The following is a 19,040-nucleotide window of genomic DNA, read 5'->3' as shown; positions in this document are numbered from 1 at the left end:
TTCCTCTCACCCCTTTATTATGATAATCAGCCCATCGATAGAGCTATTTTTAGCTCCTAGTCGCTGCCGCTCTGCTTCTCCCTCTTGGTGACTTCCTGTATAATTATATAAATATGCGTATGAATACATGTGTACGTTCTCAAGCATCTTTGCCGACTGCAAGGTCAACCAATCAAGCTTCTTCCTCGATGTCTCCATGTCTGCTGGTGCCTCTTTTGTTTTTCTCTGCCAGTCCATTATTCAGTAAAGGTCTTTGTCCTCTTATCGTTTGACACCCAGCTAAGTTATTTCAGTGCATCAGCTATTTCAGCTTTACTTCTAAATGGACTTTCCTTGTTGTGATCCTAAGTAATCTCTCTTTCTCTCGTTTTCACCCCCCCCACCAAACACACACACACAGCTGCAATCCCCAATGTGAAAATGTTTTATAGTAGCTAGTTGTTATGGTTTGGACCAGTGAAAGTCTTCATCCTCTAAAGTGGCAGCTTTGAAGCTTTTCATTGCTATTATATATTTAAAGCATTTAAGCCATAAATCTCTGCTCCGCTTTGACTCCTACTCACCTCTAAGAGGTTTGGCCACGCTGTCTGATTGCAAAGCAAACACCTTTTATGGCCTGCAGCCTCTTTTACCCCTTTATTAGTAAGAGCATGACATGCAATCAATAGATAACAGCAGAACTATTTTTGCCTGCAGGAGGGCATCACTTTCTTGTCTGTGCAGTCTGCTGTCTTTTTTTAAAATTTGCTTGTATGGCTTTTGTGCTCATTAATAATTACTGCATCATTTTGCATAGAGCTATTTGCAGTCATGTATAAAATAACCAGACCAGCTTCTGTTTTTTGTAGAAATTATTTGTCTTATTATAAATTATTTGAGAAAAAATTCACTTGTTAGAATAGAAAACTGGTCTAACAGTCGTCATATAATTCCTGCTGATTCTGATTTAAAAAATTAATTAAAGTATGTTCAAAATAAAAACGGTGTGGCATTCTCTCAGGAAGATTATTTATCATTTGAAACAAGCAGTAGTCAAAGAAGGTGACCCAATTCAGGAAGGAAGACAGCAGATGTTGTACATGCTGGTTGTAATGGATTTCTGACACAAAATCCCAGTACAATGTGTCATTTTAAACATTCATCAAAAGCTGCATGCTCAGATCAAAAACCTGGTGAGTGCAGAGAAAACTCAGGAAATGATATGCTGCATTCCTAAAATGATCTTAAATACTTAAAAATTGAAACCAAAACTAGAAACACGTCAAACAAAATCCTATAAAAAACTAAACAGTAAACACACACTGACCTGACAATCTGTGTGTTCCTGTAAGAATATGTGACCATTTGTTGATTATGACAAATGTAAAAGCACTGAGAGTTTCCTTTATGACTAAAGAAGTTCAGCATATGTTCAGTCCATTGGCCATTGAAAAGAAACATTTTATGACCTAATGAAGGCAAGATGGTTATGTTGAGATCTTCATAACTTTTAAGCCAACCCCTAAAGACTGAATTTACACAAGGAGAGAAAAGATGCAGGTATCCATTCTATTTTTTCTCTCTTATTACCAAAACAACTCACATCTACTATTCTGAACACATCTGCAACATTGGACATTTCTGTGAAGTCACTAGAAGAAATGTCCTGCCGTTGTCCACCAGTGTCCTATGAGTTATAGATTTTATTTGACCATTCCTGTCCTCCTTGTTTCGTGTCTGAAAGAAAATTGGCAAGATAAAGACAGAAAGGTGTGAACCAGAGCAGAAGAAACACAGTATGGATTTTTCTCTTTTATGAAAAGATTTACTTTGTCTGTATTTACCATAAGCAGTGGAGACTATTAAGAGCCAGTAGTAAAGCAGAAAATCAGGTAATGTGTGAAACCAAAGGAAAGGAGGGAAAAATAGGAAGTGGATGTGGATCAATAATCCCAGCTCACATCTAACGAGATGCTTTCCTCTCCCTGCCTATGTTCAGCCGGTGTGTCCAGCAAAGGAAGCTGTGGGAGAAGGCCATCAGCAGGTCATCAGTATTCCTGCAGGCTCTGCCTACTCCGGTGTGGGCTGGAGAATAATTTCATTCTGATCTTACAGATCAATAGCTGTACCCACTGGAAGGCGACCAGCCCCGCCTGGCTGAGCCGATCTGAGCTGCTGCAGTATTCAGAGACACACATGCTTGGCTGCTGCTTTTTGAGATTTAGGTTTTATTAGTTTGACCTAGAGCTCAGTGCACAGAGTGGAACTCATTGCAAATACCTGCAGAACATCTTAACACAGATATTTATTGTGTAGGAAAACAGGTCAGCAAGTTTATGTTTTTAAAGCCAGACTGAAAAATTACTCGAATAAAATGAATGCTATAGTCGCAGCTTAATATACAGTGTAATTATGGTAAAATAGGCTTTTCGATGGGCTCTATCTTTGTGAAACATTTCATGTTAAGCGTTTGCGCTGACTGAGTCAGAGGACAAATGAGTCAACTCGTGGGGGTGGGGAAGATACTTATTATACCTCGTGATATAATGCAATTCAATATAAAAAATGTTCAATGCAGCCTAAAGGATTACCACAAAATAAATCAATACTTCTCACAGTGAATAATGGAAAATAAGTTATTTCCTGTCAGGTTTTGGTTTTATTACAACATTTAGAGTCTAGACAAAGTTTCTAACAGAAAGGAAAAGAAAAACATCTATATTTAGAAGACATGGATAATTGAATACAATGTGATAATTGTTTATTGATTCAATGTATACAGTATTAGGTGACAGTTTCTGGCTGAAGCATTTAGATGTTTCTAATGATCCAGATTAGCAGGAAATTAATGAAAACACAAACCTCTTCAAAATTACTACAACAACAACAAAAAAATCCTCTGATTATCTTCAGTTTTAATTTAAATTCTGCAGATTTTATTATTTTTGTTGTTAGGTTGTTTGTATGTCTTGTGTAATTAAGCTTTGTGTGGCTAACAAAATTAAATTTATTTTATGATTTAAGAAGGAGATTGTTAGATTCTTTTCTCTGAATAAATGCAAACCATCATCCTGAAGCTGCTTTTTGCATTAACCTACACTGTCTTAGTCTGACATCAAAGCTTTGTTTTACATTTAAGTGTGTTAAACACTTTTTCGCATCACTGCTCATGAAAGAAGCACTCAGTATCTGATTTCTGTGCATTCCCTGTTTTCTCATTATGTGGATAAGCTCCCATCCTCGCTCCCAGCAGTGACAAGAATACTGTTGGGAATGTTGGGTGAACCCAACACAGGAGTGAAGTGGTGACAGACGATCAATAGCGATCTAATGATTAAGATATCACACTCTAGGGAGAGTTAATGTGCATATGTGTGAGCACCATATGCGGGTCCGCTGCACATCCGTCACCTGCTGCTCTAATCCTCATCACAGTTCTGCTTTCGTACCAGGAAGCCAGTTCACACCTCTGACCTCATTCCTGCACATATAAAGCTTTAACGACTACCTGAGGTGTCACTACCTGGTAGAAATGGGTATTTATTGTATAGTTTATTATTTATGGTGATAAATTTCTTGCCATTGTAAGACTTTAGATTAATTGTTGTCATGATAATTTGCAATCAATGTTTAAAAAAACTGTGCTTATTGTTGGGACTGTTAGCTTTATTATTTTTTCCACTGTTAGTTTAATGGACGCATCAATAAATTTAAATACATTTGAAAACATTATTAAGATTAAATACATTTTTTGATGGGTCAGGTGTCCTAAAGAAATATCTTACAAATAGGAATGTTTAGCAGTATTTGTGTTTGTGGAGCTGTTATTGCTGTGACATGCAATAACAGCCCCACACGAAGCAGTAAATAGTTCTGATCATCACTTTTATTGTTATCACAACAGTACCACAAAGTATTATTACAAAACTCTTTCTTGTATATTTCTTGGACAGTTTTGGAAAATTTCTCTTTTTTTTTATTTATTTTTCCCCCAATCTATATCTTTCCATAAATATTATCTGCAATTAATAAAGGTGATCTAAAAAAAAAAAAAAAAAAAAAACAATAAAAGAGTGATCTACTACGGGACAGAGTTTCTGCAGCCCATTGGTTGATTTGGGTGATTGACACATCTAACAGCCAATAGAATCGGCGGGTTTATGACATCAGCAACATCATGCACCAATCAAAACGAGCTATAACGCATTTGAGTAAATGACCGGAAGCTCCAGCTGTGCGCTGACACAGGAAGTCGTTTGAGTACATAGGCGGTAACCATGGAGACAGAAAAGTTGAAAACAGTGAGAAATCACTTCAGTGTGACGCAAAAACATTTGATTACAGTACGTGATTGGAAATATTTACTCTAACATGGATCATGACCGGGACACAAAAAAAGGTTGGACTGAATTTATGTTTTTAGCTTCGTGAACTTAGCTTGTTTTTGTTGTTTTTTCATTATTTGGCTGCTGGTTCAGCCAAATAATGAAAGCTTTTGATCCTGGTGTTGTTGGAAACAGCAGAGTCTGGGTTTGAATCTGATTGGTAGTTTGTGTGGATAGGTCTGTCATTGCTACGTGTTCACCAGGTGTGAGTCGTTAGCATCAAATTAGCGCCTAATTATGTTTTTTAAACGCTTAGTGTTTGAGCTTGGTGTTGTTGAAGTAGAAAACGTTGTTAGAATTTAGGTGAGCTTTTGCTCATTAGATAGATATGCAATATGCCTATATCGGTTACTATAGAGCATGTGCTTAGACTGATCTGGTTAGCAGAAGTGCTTCAGGACCCAATATTGGGTGTTTTGAACTATACTCCATACCGACTGCATGGTGAAAATAACCTGGATTTCCTTTTACTTTGCCAGGCCAGCGACTGTTTTCTGGCAGGATCGATAGAGATCAGGGATCAACACCAGCAGACTTCACTGGGCCTGAGTGAAAGTCCACTTGGCAGTGACACAAACACACCACCTCATTAAACTCAAAACTCCCATCGCTGCCGTTACACACAAACCTAACACTGCTGCACTGATGAAGATCTCCAGAGCACTGACAGAGGAAGACTCTAATTGCAGCATGGTAATGTGGAGCCTCTGCATTCCCTGCTGCTTTGACAACAATCCAATCGGTGAGGCATTGTGTGCAGTGCATTGGGGGGGGTTTGACTTATGCCTGGCAAAACTGCCATATTGATTTAGTCATATTACTAAAGCGGCACCAGATTGGCTTTTAGGGACTGAGTGTCTGTTCTTTGCTGTTTGCCTGCTTCTCACTACTCGTCTCTGACTGTCCCCGTCAGAATCTTGTGAATGGAGCTTTGGCGATTGGAGGCAATGACTCTTCAATCAGCCTCTTCACTTCCATTTCCTTTCCCCTCCCACTTCCTCCCGTACACTTTGTAGCCTCAAATCTGCCGTCTTTTCCTGTCCAGCCCCCTTCTTCTTATTTTTTCCTTTCCTCTTGGCTCGTTCCCCTGCCTTCCTGCCTTTTCTTCTCAAGTGTCCTATTTGGCTGTAATGACCCCTCTGACTCTGTTTTTCTCTTCCTCTCGCTCTGCAGGTACCACCAGGCAGCCTAAGGAGGGGGAGGTGCCAGGGGTGGACTACAATTTTGTGAGCGTGGAGCGTTTTATGGAATTGGAGCAAAGTGGAGCCCTGTTAGAGAGTGGAACCTATGAAGGTGAGCACCAAGGAGTCAAGCACAGGTGTTTATTTGGAGGAACTCATGTGTCAGTTTCTCTCGTTCTGAACGCTCGTGCTGCTGCATCTTTACTTGATTAATCAGACGTGTCAGGTGATGAAGCTTCAGTAAACACACCGAGGCTTCAGTTTTATAGCTTTCAGTCATTGTTGAGAACATGTGTGTGTGTGTTAGCTGAAGCAATGCCAGTTGCATGTCATCTCAAGTCTGTGCATCTCTGCTTTGCTACTGTCAGGGAAACATCCACAGATGGAGGATTAGCTGGTTCATTTGGCCAGAAGAGATTTTAACAGCAAGCACGGCGGAGCACGCTCACATAAATGTTGCGTGTAAATGTGCATGTGAAGATGTTACAGTCATCGGCGTGGTCATGTGTGCCTTCCTTTCTACACATGTTCACATCACAGTCGTTTGTCTCTTCCATTATATTTTTTTCTGTGGGGCCACAGAGTACGTTTCCCCTCAACAGAGAGCTTAGTTGTGCCTGCTGGTGGAGGCTGTCTGTTTCTGGATGGCTACACTGGAGGTGCTGCAACTCATTTTGGGATTCAGATTGAATTAGGAAAGGGGAGAAAAAGAGGACGGACGATTTCAGGTAAGACAATAGAAACAAGGATGTGTCTGTAAAAGTTGAGAGTGAAATCAAATCATGAGTTTATAGAAATTTTGGACTTTTATTGGTGTGTTTGGTTTGATTATATTTCCAGAATGGAATGATTATAGAACCTATGATGAGTTTTAAAAACAAGAACTGGGTGCACAGGTTTGACTTTTTTTAAATCATTGAACAACTTTCAGAGAAGCCACAGAAAGTTTCTAGCCATGATCAGGTTTCCAGCGATACACCAAGAAATCTTTTTTTTTTTTTTTTTTTTTAATGCATCAAAGAACACTCACAATTTTGTGGTCTATAGAGAGATCAACAAAAGGCTTGCACTTTTAAGCTCAATATTATGTAATTCTTTAATTTTCTGTTGGACTTAAAACTACAGACAATGGTATATTTTCCTCTATTACGGAAAAAAAGGAAACCAGTCAAGAGTCATACTGCCTGGTCTGACATAAAAGGAAAAGGAGAATCTAGTTTTGCCAGGAAAAGCCCTCTTTTATCAGAAACGGTAAAGCTCATATTGATTTGTTTTCCTGCTTTCTCCATAATTTATTTTAATAGGAATGATGCCTGAGTCATTGTCCTGTTGGGCAACCCAACAGGATCCTAACACTGTTATGAAGGCACTGTTAAGTTTTATTGTAGTTAGGCCTGGAGGTATTAAGAGCCACAATTCAGGCCATAAAAAGCCACAGGCTGCAGACTGCTGAAATGGGTGGATTATATTTTCTCCATGCAAATCAGAGGCTATTCCCATTAAGTTAAAAATTAGCATAGAGCAGAATATTATGGCATCCTTTATTGTCCCACGGTGGGGAGGTTCTGGAGTGGCAGCAGCAAGTCAAAAGTCGGTGGGAGCATGCAGATTCACACAAAAGTTGAAAATTATTCAAAAACAAAAATAAACACCTGTAGAGTGAGAGGAAATGTGCAACTGAGTAGGGTAATTTAAAAAGATACCGGGTAAGCATGCATGTAAATATGTGCATGTAAAACAACAACAGACTTTTTACAAGAAAAGTAAATAAAGCTTCAAACGCACCATTAAAACAATCAGACTGGATGAGGGTATGAAAACTTTCGACCTGCACTGTCTGATCTTTATTTTTATCAAACATTTTGACCAGGTGTTATTGCACAATTAAGACATTTTGCGCTCTAGTATTCCATGAGTGCTGTGAGAAATAATTGCACAAACTGCCATCTTTTCCTCAGAGATAACCTCACCTTTGATCCTTGCTGATATTTTTTAAAAGTTTCATCACAAAGCCTTTCAAAGTTTACAAAATCTGTTTGAATTAAAAGTGCCTCAACGTTAAAATGTTCAGCGATTACAGATAAACAGGTCCTGTCCCCAGATCCAAACTCTCCAGTGACACAAACACAAACAAACTGGCGCTGGCTGTCTCAGTTTTACAAAATCACAAAATGTGCAAAATTATAGAAGTCATTTCAGATTTGGGTAGATGTGCCCCCAGGAAGATGTTTACTTGGAAGCTGAATTGCTAAGCTGCAATCAGTTTGAAGCTATTATAATAACCAGTATTTTAGATTACAGCATTATTCTGTTTCTTAATTTAAGAACCAATAATGTCTAATTCAAACATAAAATGGAATATAATTTAAAGTTCTTTTTCCAAGCGTGTCTGAAATATTAAAAAATTCCCCTCTTACATTCTTTTTCATGTCTGAAAAACGGATGAGAGAAACCAGACACTGATGTGAAGTCTTAAAATTTGTAACATAACAATTATACGTGCTATACATGCAACCATTTGAGATGAGTCAAAAGATGCCAGTAGATGTCTCAGTCAATATCAGGTGAGCGCTTTCCTTTGAACCTGCCGAGGCTCTTCAGGAAAAACTGAACTAAACTTGCCTCAGTCTGCTTTATGTTCTCTGAAGCCTGTCTTTTGGTTGGCTTTGAGCTTTCACAGGTGGGTTCTCAATGCTTTTTCTGTCATCCTCCTGTCTTTGTTTACCCGAGCCTGTGCGCTTACATTTACATTTTCGACAGGGTGCGCTGAATTTGCCTCGAGAACGCAGAGGTAAATGTGCTTACTGACAAAATGGAAGCCTCTTCTATGATCCTTCTGGAGCATTAATGCTGATCCCCTTTTTGTCGTTTTTTTGACGCCTCGTTCTATCGTCTCTGCTTCTTCTTTGGCCATAGATTCTTGACTTCATTTTTCTGAAGTGTTGCATCCCTGAACTTTTTGACATGGCTTAATAGAGATGTAAAATCCTAAGTCCAAAGTACAAAAACGTCAGTAATGTCAGACTGAGCTTGTGTGAGAATAAACCGAGAACCCTCTCCAACCTCCTTCATCTTCCACTGAAGCACCAATCCTGGTAAAAACCAATTTAGGTTCCTACACAAGTTTCCAGACTGTGTCTCTTGACTCAGGCTAATGAGTAAAAACAACTTGTATTTCCTCTTTGTGACCAACCCTTTGCTTTGAAGAATTATAAAAAAGGGATTATGGAGCAAGACATTTTGGCTCCTACCCACAAGCTACTCTGTCACAGGCAACTGTGTTAATACTTTGACCTGCAGTAAAATGGCTGAATACCTTTATATAATTGTCTCTTCTTCACTATGCTTATCCTATGGTATACATTCATTCAACAGTGATTTTAAATGTTTGTTTATTAGCAGATTTATTCTAATTTAGCTTTTTTTTTTCAACACATCTGGATGTTACAAATCCTCAAAACAAAATTTTGTGCCAAAAAAAGTTTTGAAATGTTTTTTATATATATATATATATATATATATATATATATAAGATATATACTTATACTTATGTGTAACCCGTATATGTTCATCTCAGGTCCAGTAGGTTAACTTCACGACAGATGCATTCAGGTTCATTGTATTTAATCCAAAGAAAGAGAAAACTATGTTGGTGGTTAACATCAGTCCAACATGCCCCTACACGTTGGATGAAATATAATAAATAACCCTAAACAAACTACAAAGCAGTAATAGAGCTAATAGCAGTTAGCAACAGCCAGCAGTTAACATTTGGAAAAAAAAAAAAAAAAAAACATAACTAAAATGGACATTAATAATAACGGTTAAAAACATACAAAACATAGCAAAATTACTTGTGAAGCGCTGTATGTTATTAAATGTGTCTAAAATATAATACTTGTAAAGAGAACAGCTAATCCTAATACTGTTTTTTATCAAAAAAAACAGTAAGTCAGTTGCACACAATTTGGTTAAAAAAAATGTGGCCATTTTACAGTTTGTAAACAGCTTTAAGTCAGCTCAGGTTACTTTCCCACACAAGGTTTGGGTTTATCGAAATTGGGAACCTTCAGATTCAAACAGAAGAAAACAATATAATAAAAAAAAAAAAACTGAAAAACTTAGTTTTGGCAGGAATCCCTTTTCAAGAGCAGCACAACAGAACTTAAAACACCAATAAATGTTTGGAGACACAACAAAATAAATTCAAAGAATAAATAAACAAATTTTGACAAACTTCACATATGTAATATTAAAATAAAACCTTGTTACACATGCACATATACAGTATAAAGGAGTCACTGAAGAGCTTTCGTAACAATGTTTGAATGTATCTACAGGTTGTTTGCGCATCTTTCATTTGTGGAAAATGGTTCTCACTGTGGATCAGTGATTTGTAACTCTCTCCAGACTTTTCGTCATCTGCTCTTTAAGCTCTTTCGATCTCGTTATGATTGTTTGCTTTTTGAGATCTTTCAGCATACTTCCTGTTGTCAAACCGGTCAAATTTATTGCTTAATTCTACAAGTCTTGCAGTCATCTACCTGTGTGACTTGTGAAATTAAACTTTTCTTTCCAAACAGTGTTCATACCTTCAGTGTCGGTGTTTCCATTTGGAGTCCTATAACAGTGAGCAATAGGAGACACGTAATGCTACTTTTGCATTTTGATCTTAACGTTGTAGTTTTAAACATATTTAGCTTAATGCTTTGTAAAGTTTATTTAAAGAAAAAGAGACAAAGGAAATTGTCATTAACATACCACAACCCTATGTACTCTTATTTTTGGTGAACTCGTGCACAAAATTTGCAGTATGGATGAAGGAAAAAGTATTAAATATGTACTTTTTTCAGTGTCAGAACCATAGATTATTATTTATGATTAACATATTTTTCCTGCATTGCAAGTCCAGAATGACATAAACTTTGCATACACAATTTTAAACAGTGGGATATAAAGAATGATGTACGTCTATTTATTTTTGTGTGTACGTATATTGAATGAGAAATAATATTCGTGACATTGAACCATTGAAGGTGGAAGTTGTTAGAAGCTTAAAAGCTTTGAAAAATTCTTGAATAAATCATTAAAACTTTTATAAAACATATTCATCAATCTTTTTTCATTGGTCAAATATTTGAAAACCTGAGTTTTTTGTTTTTGTTTTTTGTTCAGCTCTGTGTATTAACCAGGAATAAATATCACTTGTTCTGATTCAAATTGTTCTCCTTCAGCAGTAACATTTCTTTTTTGATAAACCTGAAGAATAAAGCAGCTTTTGAGTCCAGCAGTAAAATATAATCACATTTGTTCAGCTCCCCTGAGAGCCTTGGATTTGTGGATAAGAAGACACAATATAAAGTCTTTTTCTACTGGGCTGAGAGTTGTTGTGACTCCTGGGCCTTTTGATAGGTTGAGACTTCAGCACTGTCAGTAATCTGTGGTTATCTACATGTCGGAGACTTTTAGAAAGATCTACACACAAAATTCACAACAGAGTACTTTATAACAATAAGAACTTAAAAGTAAGAGCAGGTGTTAAAATTTTTTGTGGCGCACTTGTGAATTTAAGTTAGAAAATTAGGTGCTGTGGGGTTTTTGCAAACAAAATCAACAAGTGGAGAACAAGAGCCACTATAGCAGCCCACACATGAACTGAATGCCTTTGAGCCTTTTATTTCATCAGCGTACATACTGTTTGCATAAATAAGATGAAGATATATAATTTCATATCGAATAAAACAATATACATTCACAGGAAATCAAATTCTTGCTTGATCTCAGATGTCAAGAGGGAAAATAGCAGGCAGACAAATTTAACCACCTCTATAAAGACAGTAGCAAGAGCCTTGACAGTTGTTGATCTGTAACCTACAGGTGTGTGCTAAAACAAATTAAATGAGAAAATCTATCAGTAGTCGTTTTACAGAAGCAGATGTTTACTGTCCGTCAATATGAGAAGGGCTACAATCCCTGTTCTGAAAAATGTGAAGTCCTTCGTTTGGCAGAAAGATTATTCACAAGTAAAAAACCTTTTAGATGGTTGATGCTCTTCCTCAAAGTGCACAGAGACCAGGTGGTATTAGAGGTTCTAGAGGAGCTTTCATTGGACCAAGGTATGAATGTTGAATCCTGAAGCACAATGCCTGAAAATGTTATATAGTCTTGGAAACATGCAGTGCAACCTGAATATATTCACACCCTTTGGGAATATCAATTAAACATTATTTTCATTCAACTAAATGGTTTGTGTGTGATAGAAAATCATTCATCATTTGCATCATGTTTACATTTTGTTAATAAGTGAAAATTATTCAGAGCAATCAAAACCTACTTATGATTACTGAGTTTGACTTCAGGTTTTGAGGTTGAAACCGTAATCACCCTAAACTTTAGATTAAAGTCTAGACTCAGCGAAAGATGTTAAAAACATTAATATTAAGTTAGAATAAACATGTCTGTCAAATTTAAATGTACTAGAGATATGAATAATTTTGGAATTGACTGCATCAGTGTTTGAAAGTTTGCATCTTTTGGTAAAACTGAACTCTCCCTTAACCTCTTAAAGGCTTTTCCTGCTGTTAAGGATGTCAATTACATTTAGCAACATGCACCCCAACTTCAATTTCCATGCTGTCCCTCCTTCTCACACTGTAATAATCGCTCTCCAGGCATGCTTTGCTAATTCTGTCCAGAGTAACAGTTGCAGCTGAGGAAAAGTGAGATTAATTAAGAGGAGCAGACAGCTGGTTAGGGCTTTAAGAGGCTGCAAACTACTGAATCAGGTAATTTAGCTCAGCAGTGATGCAAAAGTTGTATTTAACCCTGTGATGCTTTTGAAAATAACAGTTTGTGCCACTCGAGTGCAAGTCTGTCCACTAAAACAAAACTCAAATGCATATTAAGTCTAAAATGCTTTTCTGAAGTGGATGATTTTTATTAAAAGTAAAAAGGATTTCCAATAATGTGCATCGGCCATTTAGTTTCTGTCTGTCTGACAATCTCCTCTTCAAGGTTGCACCGATCAATCCCACTGACAAAGCAGTAAAATAAAACCAAGAGCATGATGGGAAGGAAATCTGAAGTAGGTCTGAAACCTGAAAATTCACAGTAAAACGGTAATCTCTTGGAAATTTGTGAGAGGAAGATTGGAGTGTGGAACAAAAGCAACAAGCCTCAGTCAGTGGCTGCCAAAAGCTTACAGTTTGTATCCTTTCTGTAAGATTATACTGCAGCAGAATGCCAGCTGTTGAGTAAATTTCTCTCAGGAGTAAACTAATACCTGGAGAGGTCACTCTGCTTTTTCACCACTGAGCTGCTCAGACATTTGTGTATAAAATTTTATTCTTTGATTGTCCAGAAAGTAAAGCGATTCTGACTTTTATGTTGGAGATTGGATTTAGTCTCTTTTCTGTATTTTTTTCCTTTTATTATTGTAATAAAAGATGTTGTTGTTAAGAAAGTCATAGTTGCCAGACTGTATCTGCCAGATAAGACCTCTAATGGTTGCTTCTTCTTGCAACCTGAGCCTGCAGATGCGCACCATTGATTCATGCTAATGTTTAGTTAAATTAGTTAACAGGCAGTTTTCAGTCCAGTTATCTGCGCTCCATTCTGTCTGTATAGCTGATCTGAAAGGCAATCATATTGTCACTAAGCCCTCCATGCCGACATTACATCACCTGACATTGCTCCGTTCTGTGCTCCTACATTCAGACCTCTAACCCAGTGGCTCTCTGCCCTTAGATAACTTCTACGGGACACCGAAACCTCCAGCGGAGCCGTCCCCGGCAGCCCCTCCTCTGAATGTGAGTGAAGCCCTGCTTCCCGGAGCCCGGCCGAGCGCCCAGGGCAAGAGAAAGAGGAATCAGTCGGTCAGCAACATGGAGCAGCGCGCCAGCCTGGAGCCGCCCGAGGAGGAGGAAGAGGAGAGCCCAGTTGTCAATGGCAACGGAGTGGCCATCACACCGGGTACGATCACAGCAGGAAGACAATGTGTTGTAAAACCTCATACTCTGCTTTTCCCAAGACAGAGTAGTACTACCGAGAAGGAAAATCATGCAAGACTTTTAAAATGATTTACTAATACAAATCTGAAAGGTGTGGCATGCTTTTTGTATTCACGCCTTCTATCAATTCCCTACAGAATTAATTGGTGTACATTTTTATTTTAGCATTAATTCAGCCATTCTGTGAAGTTTGCTAGTTAGTGAACAAACAGCATCATAAAAACCAAGCATCAGTTTGTGCTGATCGGGAAGAACGTTTAGGTTTTACAACAAAATGCTAGCATCTCAGCGCACTGCTCAGTTCCTCATCTGGAAATAGAAAGTGCAACAAGAAAATTGTTTTGCTTTTAACTCAGAAATTAAAGTTCATGAAGTTTATTTCACATAAGTCAAGTTATAAACATTGTTTTATAAGTTCATTAATCTTAAATTGTGAATTTTAACATCATGCTGTGATGTGATTTAAACCAAATAATTATTTCACAATATGCAAAACAAAACTGCCGTCACCTCGTTAAAGATCACTCATTTCTCTATTATTTTTTTGCTCACATTACCAAGTTAAAATAACTACTTATTTTACTTTAGAAACATTAAAATTTTTGTTTGAAGTAGCATGAAGAAAATATTTGCTCTAATAATAAATGTTATTAAATATTACAATGAATTCTGATCAAAAACATTTAGCGTGAACAGGACATATCCTCAAGCATTAAAATAAACATTTTATCTTATAAAAGGAGTCAGACCAGCGTAACACACTTCCATATCAGGATACAGAAACATGCCGCCAAGGATTCTGGGAAATAGTTTCCTCTCCTCTCTTTCTTTTTAAGTGCTCACCTAAAAACTCTAGTTTATTTAACTCTTGGAAGTTTGACAAAAAATAATTAAAGGTGGACACAACTTACTTGGGTAGGTTTATCTTTCATGAAATCAAATATTAAGGTTCAAAATCTAAAACTTTGTAAGTCAGTTTACTTGGCTTAAAGTCTAGAAGACAGTAGACACAACTAAATGTGGTTCAAATGTTTTACAGTGTAATAAACAAAGCAAACATTGGGAAGATGATGATCTGATCTGATGAGAAGAAACAGACATGATCAAATTTGAAAGGAAGATAGTTAGAGCTAAATACAGGATAATCTTCAAATAAAACCTGGTTAAAGTATCTTTGGTTCGGTTTTGGAGTGTTGTCCCAAAGTTCATCACTAAATTAACTTGATAATTTATTGACACTGGAGGCCGAATACATACAAAAATCAAATTTTTTAAGTTTTTAAGTTTTGTCTAAAGAATTTGTTTTTTTTTCCTTCCACTTCATCTTTAACTACTGCTTTGATTCAGCGCTTAAAATCCCAACAAAACACATTCAAGGTCGAGGTTTTGAGATGACAAAATGTGATAAAGTTCATGGTTTACAAATACTTTTACAAAGCATTGGAAACTCAACAGTTTGGAGGATTTTATCCAAGATCTTTTTTAAAATCGTCTTGCAACATAAAACATTTTGTGTTTCAGAACAGCTGTGATCGTGAAGACATTTTTATTTTTCCCTGGTTTGGATTTCTGGCTGCCTTTTAGTTTTGTCCCACTGGTATGATTGAATCGAACCGGAGCAACAAGCCAGTTGTTATTGCAGTTGTTACCTATCCTTCTTACTGTCCCCTGAGGTAAAACGTAGCTCTCTTCCCTCCTGCAGCCCGGTGTCACGTCTGCAGCTCAATCAGCAGCTCCGACAAACTGCACCCTGAGCAGTTGTAACAAATGTTAACAGACTCTGCTAACATGAGTGTGAACTGCAAAGGTTAACAGTAACCTTATGTAACAGAAGAAACAAGGGCACCGTAATGTCTCCATTTTTAGTCACTGGCTGGAGTCGCATAAAGGCTTTGGCTCCCGTCTTTCTGTCCTCTCATTCCTCCGTCTCTCTTGTTGTCTTTCTGCCACTGGCTTTTGTCCTTGTTGCTATTAATACCAAACGTCCCTCTGTTTCTCTCCTCCTCACTTTCCCCAGCCTCCTGATATTTTTTTATTATTATTTTGTCCCTGTGGACCTGTCTTTGCTGCCCCCACTCTTCCTTCTCTTTTCTCCATCTGTCTTTGTTGTCCCTTGTGAAAGCATTCCGTGTTACGTTTTCTCTTCATGTATTTATTTCCCCCCCCCATAAGCTGTAAAAAAAAAAAATCACAGTATTTGATGTAAAATGTGGTTTTTACATTAAAACACAGGGCTACAAAAATATTTTTCCTGTTACAAAATTGCGGTTTTTGTCATGTTGTCAAATACAAAAAGCCAAAGGGAGAATATAATTACCCATCTTTTAAAATCATATATGGAAATGTGATTAGTCACATTTGAACTTGCCTGATATCAAAGTAGGCTCAATAAACAACAAATGATTATTCGAGAAACATTGTTCATCTTTCAGTCTATCAGAGACTGGGCACAAATATTATCCATGAGATAATTTAAAGATCAGAACCACTGCTGAAAACACAAAGGCCAGTCACATACTTTCCAAAAAAAACATCTTGATGATCCTAAAACTTTTTTTTTATGAACTGACAAGAAAAAAAAAGTCACTTTTTGAATGTTTTGTTATATAAGGTGTAAAACTAACACATAATTTCAGAAAAAAAAACATCACCTAGAGCTCATTTCTTGCTTCACAATCTAGTTGATGTACCACAATTCATCAAGTCTGATTTAGAGGCAATTAATTCACCAAGGGTCAGGCTTAGATCAGCAAACTACATTTTTGTTTACTCATGTCGTCTTTGTCTGATATTATAATTAGTTTGATAATCTGAAACATTTGTGACAAAAAAAAGTCAGGATTATTGTAGAGTATGTCCAATCCAAGTAGCGGGTTTCTCATCATTCCACCAGCTTCTCTCTCTGCTGATGACCTCTCCTCGTGTTTGTGACTCAGTCTGTGACCCCTATAGTTTCTGTCTTTCCCTGTTTTCTCAGTTTCTGACATTCCTATGCTTTTTTTCTCCTCGTGCTGATTGTTCTTAGACTCTGCCCTCCCTCCCCGGCTGCCTCTGTCTCCTGGGGCTTCACAGTTCTGCGGTGGCTCTGCTCTGACTCATCACACACCAAGTGTGTAGTGCACCCTCACGTCTGCATGTGTGTGTGAGAATAAGTCTGTTTTTGTGCTCCAGAGTCCAGTGAACACGAGGACAAGAGCACAGATGCCTCTGGGGAAGTTGCAGCTGAAGGGTCCAGCCAGGCCCCAGCATCATCCGAGCCTCCAACTGAAGGGGAGGAGGCCCCAAAATCTCCCTCCAAAGTCCCTGATGCAGATGAGGAAGAGCTCGGTCCTCTGCCTGACAACTGGGAGATGGCTTACACAGAGAAGGGGGAAGTTTACTTTATAGAGTACGTCACATTTTTGTTTTAATGGCTTAAAAGTATGAGATGTTTCTCACTGTACCTATATTGTAGTGCTATAGATCTCTATAAGATCCTAGACTTTTAATGTTTATAGATTTTGTTTGGCACTGAAACATGATAAATATGCGCTATAATAATCAACAATATACATTTTTAACCTATCTTCAATATTCAAAGGAGATGTAATAGTAACCTTGTACTTCTGCAGGTTTTCTGAAAGTTTTTTAAAGTTTTTCTCTGAACTTTACCTGTTTATTTTCACTCCAGTGCCTGGCTATTTTGAGAGGAATGCGTTTGTGCTTGATAAGCCACTTAGATGTGACCCATAAATCTCTGACATAAACGGAACACACACTTGAGATGAACCTGATCACTTTAAGAAATTTTACCACAGATACTCAGTTTCTCCCAATTTCTTTGGTTGAGACTTTGAAAATTCACATGTAATAGTGAATGTAACATAAATTGATATTTTAGCAGCAACAATGTGTATTTTTCTAAACCTCAAGCCTTAACCAGTAGTGAGTGGGGGCGAAGCAGAGACCTTGTTATTGGAAGTGTTGGCATCTAACATCTCCATCCAGCTACTCTGCTATCTCCATGAAATCTTGAACATAAATATTATTAAATTTCTCAGTATCATGCAGTGTTAACTTCTGGTCAAAAATCTTGCTGTCTCAGCATCGTAAAGCTGCTAAAGTGTCTGTAGTGCAAAAACGTAGCTTTCTAACATTATGTTATAAGATCTGGATGTTACACCCAGTGTTGATAAAATAAAATTGTTAAAAATAAACCTAATGTAATGCACCCACTTTAAAGTCATGGTTTATGTATGTGTGTGTAAATTTTATAGCTCTGGCCTCTCCTCTTGAATAATTGATGTGGCTTAGCACTGCTAATCAGACATATGCACACACACATAGTGAAAATTGCAAAAGTTTGTGTGTGTGCGTGTGTGTGTGTGGGGGTGTGTGTGTGGGTGTGTGTGTGTGTGTGTGTGTGTGTCTATCCTGTTGAAGTAACACTCCTCTCACCCTTGGTAATTAGTAGCTGGAGGCTAATTAGTGGATTAATAGGCATTCGGTTTACCTCAGATATTCCCTCGTCTTTCTTCACATGTAGGACATTGGTGTTATTTTTTGCACCCTTTTTTTTTAATGCTCTCTGTCAGTCACTCTCTGACCTCTGTTTGCACTTTTTTCCCCACCCTCTATCACCTTCATCTGCACCTCACCTCCAGTCACAACACCAAAACTACATCGTGGCTCGATCCGCGGCTAGCGAAGAAAGCAAAACCACCCGAGGAGTGCAGGGAGGACGGTGAGTCTGAGCAGCCTGTTTGTTCTCTTAAAAGCTTTAGTTCACGTTCACGTGAGTCAAACTCATCTCTGGGAATTCGTAGGTGTGTTTTGTCTCCACATTTCCTGCTGCTTCTGCACCTGATGTCTCTTTATAACACACTGTTTTTCCTTCCTGGAGGATGAGTTCATAAAAACACCCAGCTGTCAGAAATGTGTGCTGCTGGTCTCCTGGCTCTCCAGAGGTTTTAATTCACTTTTGATGGAAGGATTTTTAAATCCAGACAGAATACAATGAACAAATGAAGTCCAAATTGGGTAGGAAACTAATGTGTTTTGCCTTATTTTTACACATTGCAACCTGAGTGTATTTAGTTGAGATTTTTAGGGAAGAAAATTTCTAAACAAATGTATCCTGTATTTAACTCTTGTGATTCCACTGAGGAAGAGTTTCCATTCATGGTTTGTGTTGTTTTGCATAATCTATTCCTGGTTTGTCCTTCTGAGATCGAATGTCTCCTGGAAATCCACATTACAGTCTAAATTTGGACTCAGTTAAGGCTTCATGGCTTCAACAGTGTTTGGACAGCAAAGCGCTGCAATGCAGGACATTAAGCTCAGGACGCAGAAAGTGACTGCATTTTTTATATATATTTTATAAAACCGTGTCTTCTTGTGTTTGTTATGCCACCATTTGATTAAGAGCTACATGAAACAGAGCAACCAGATCAAAAGGTAAGGTGAACATTTGTTCGACTGTATCAGCCTTTAGGTAACAAATTACC

The 19,040-nt window shown here is 37.7% G+C and overlaps 1 protein-coding gene across 10 annotated transcripts in view; it reads left to right on the top strand.

Moving 5' to 3' along the window:
• magi2b (membrane associated guanylate kinase, WW and PDZ domain containing 2b) overlaps positions 1-19,040 on the top strand; it is a 94,649-nt gene that overhangs the window by 35,375 nt on the left and 40,234 nt on the right. For 9 of the 10 annotated variants that reach the window (XM_055040300.1, XM_055040291.1, XM_055040282.1 and 6 more), the window contains exons 1-6: positions 4,239-4,378; positions 4,844-5,106; positions 5,538-5,657; positions 13,292-13,516; positions 16,726-16,942; positions 18,198-18,277. In XM_055040300.1, coding sequence (XP_054896275.1) covers positions 5,010-5,106; positions 5,538-5,657; positions 13,292-13,516; positions 16,726-16,942; positions 18,198-18,277 — 739 coding nt within the window. In that variant the 5' untranslated portion in view covers positions 4,239-4,378; positions 4,844-5,009. Of the gene's footprint in view, positions 1-4,238; positions 4,379-4,843; positions 5,107-5,537; positions 5,658-13,291; positions 13,517-16,725; positions 16,943-18,197; positions 18,278-19,040 lie in introns of those variants that run through there. The other variant, XM_055040329.1, reaches the window with a different exon arrangement.

The sequence above is a fragment of the Poeciliopsis prolifica genome, unplaced genomic scaffold (genome assembly GCF_027474105.1).
Source record: "Poeciliopsis prolifica strain line A6 unplaced genomic scaffold, Auburn_PproV2 SCAFFOLD001, whole genome shotgun sequence".
In the NCBI taxonomy this organism is placed as follows: domain Eukaryota; kingdom Metazoa; phylum Chordata; class Actinopteri; order Cyprinodontiformes; family Poeciliidae; genus Poeciliopsis; species Poeciliopsis prolifica.
The sequence above is the reverse complement of the archived record's forward strand: the minus strand, read 5'-3'. Positions and strand labels throughout refer to the sequence as shown.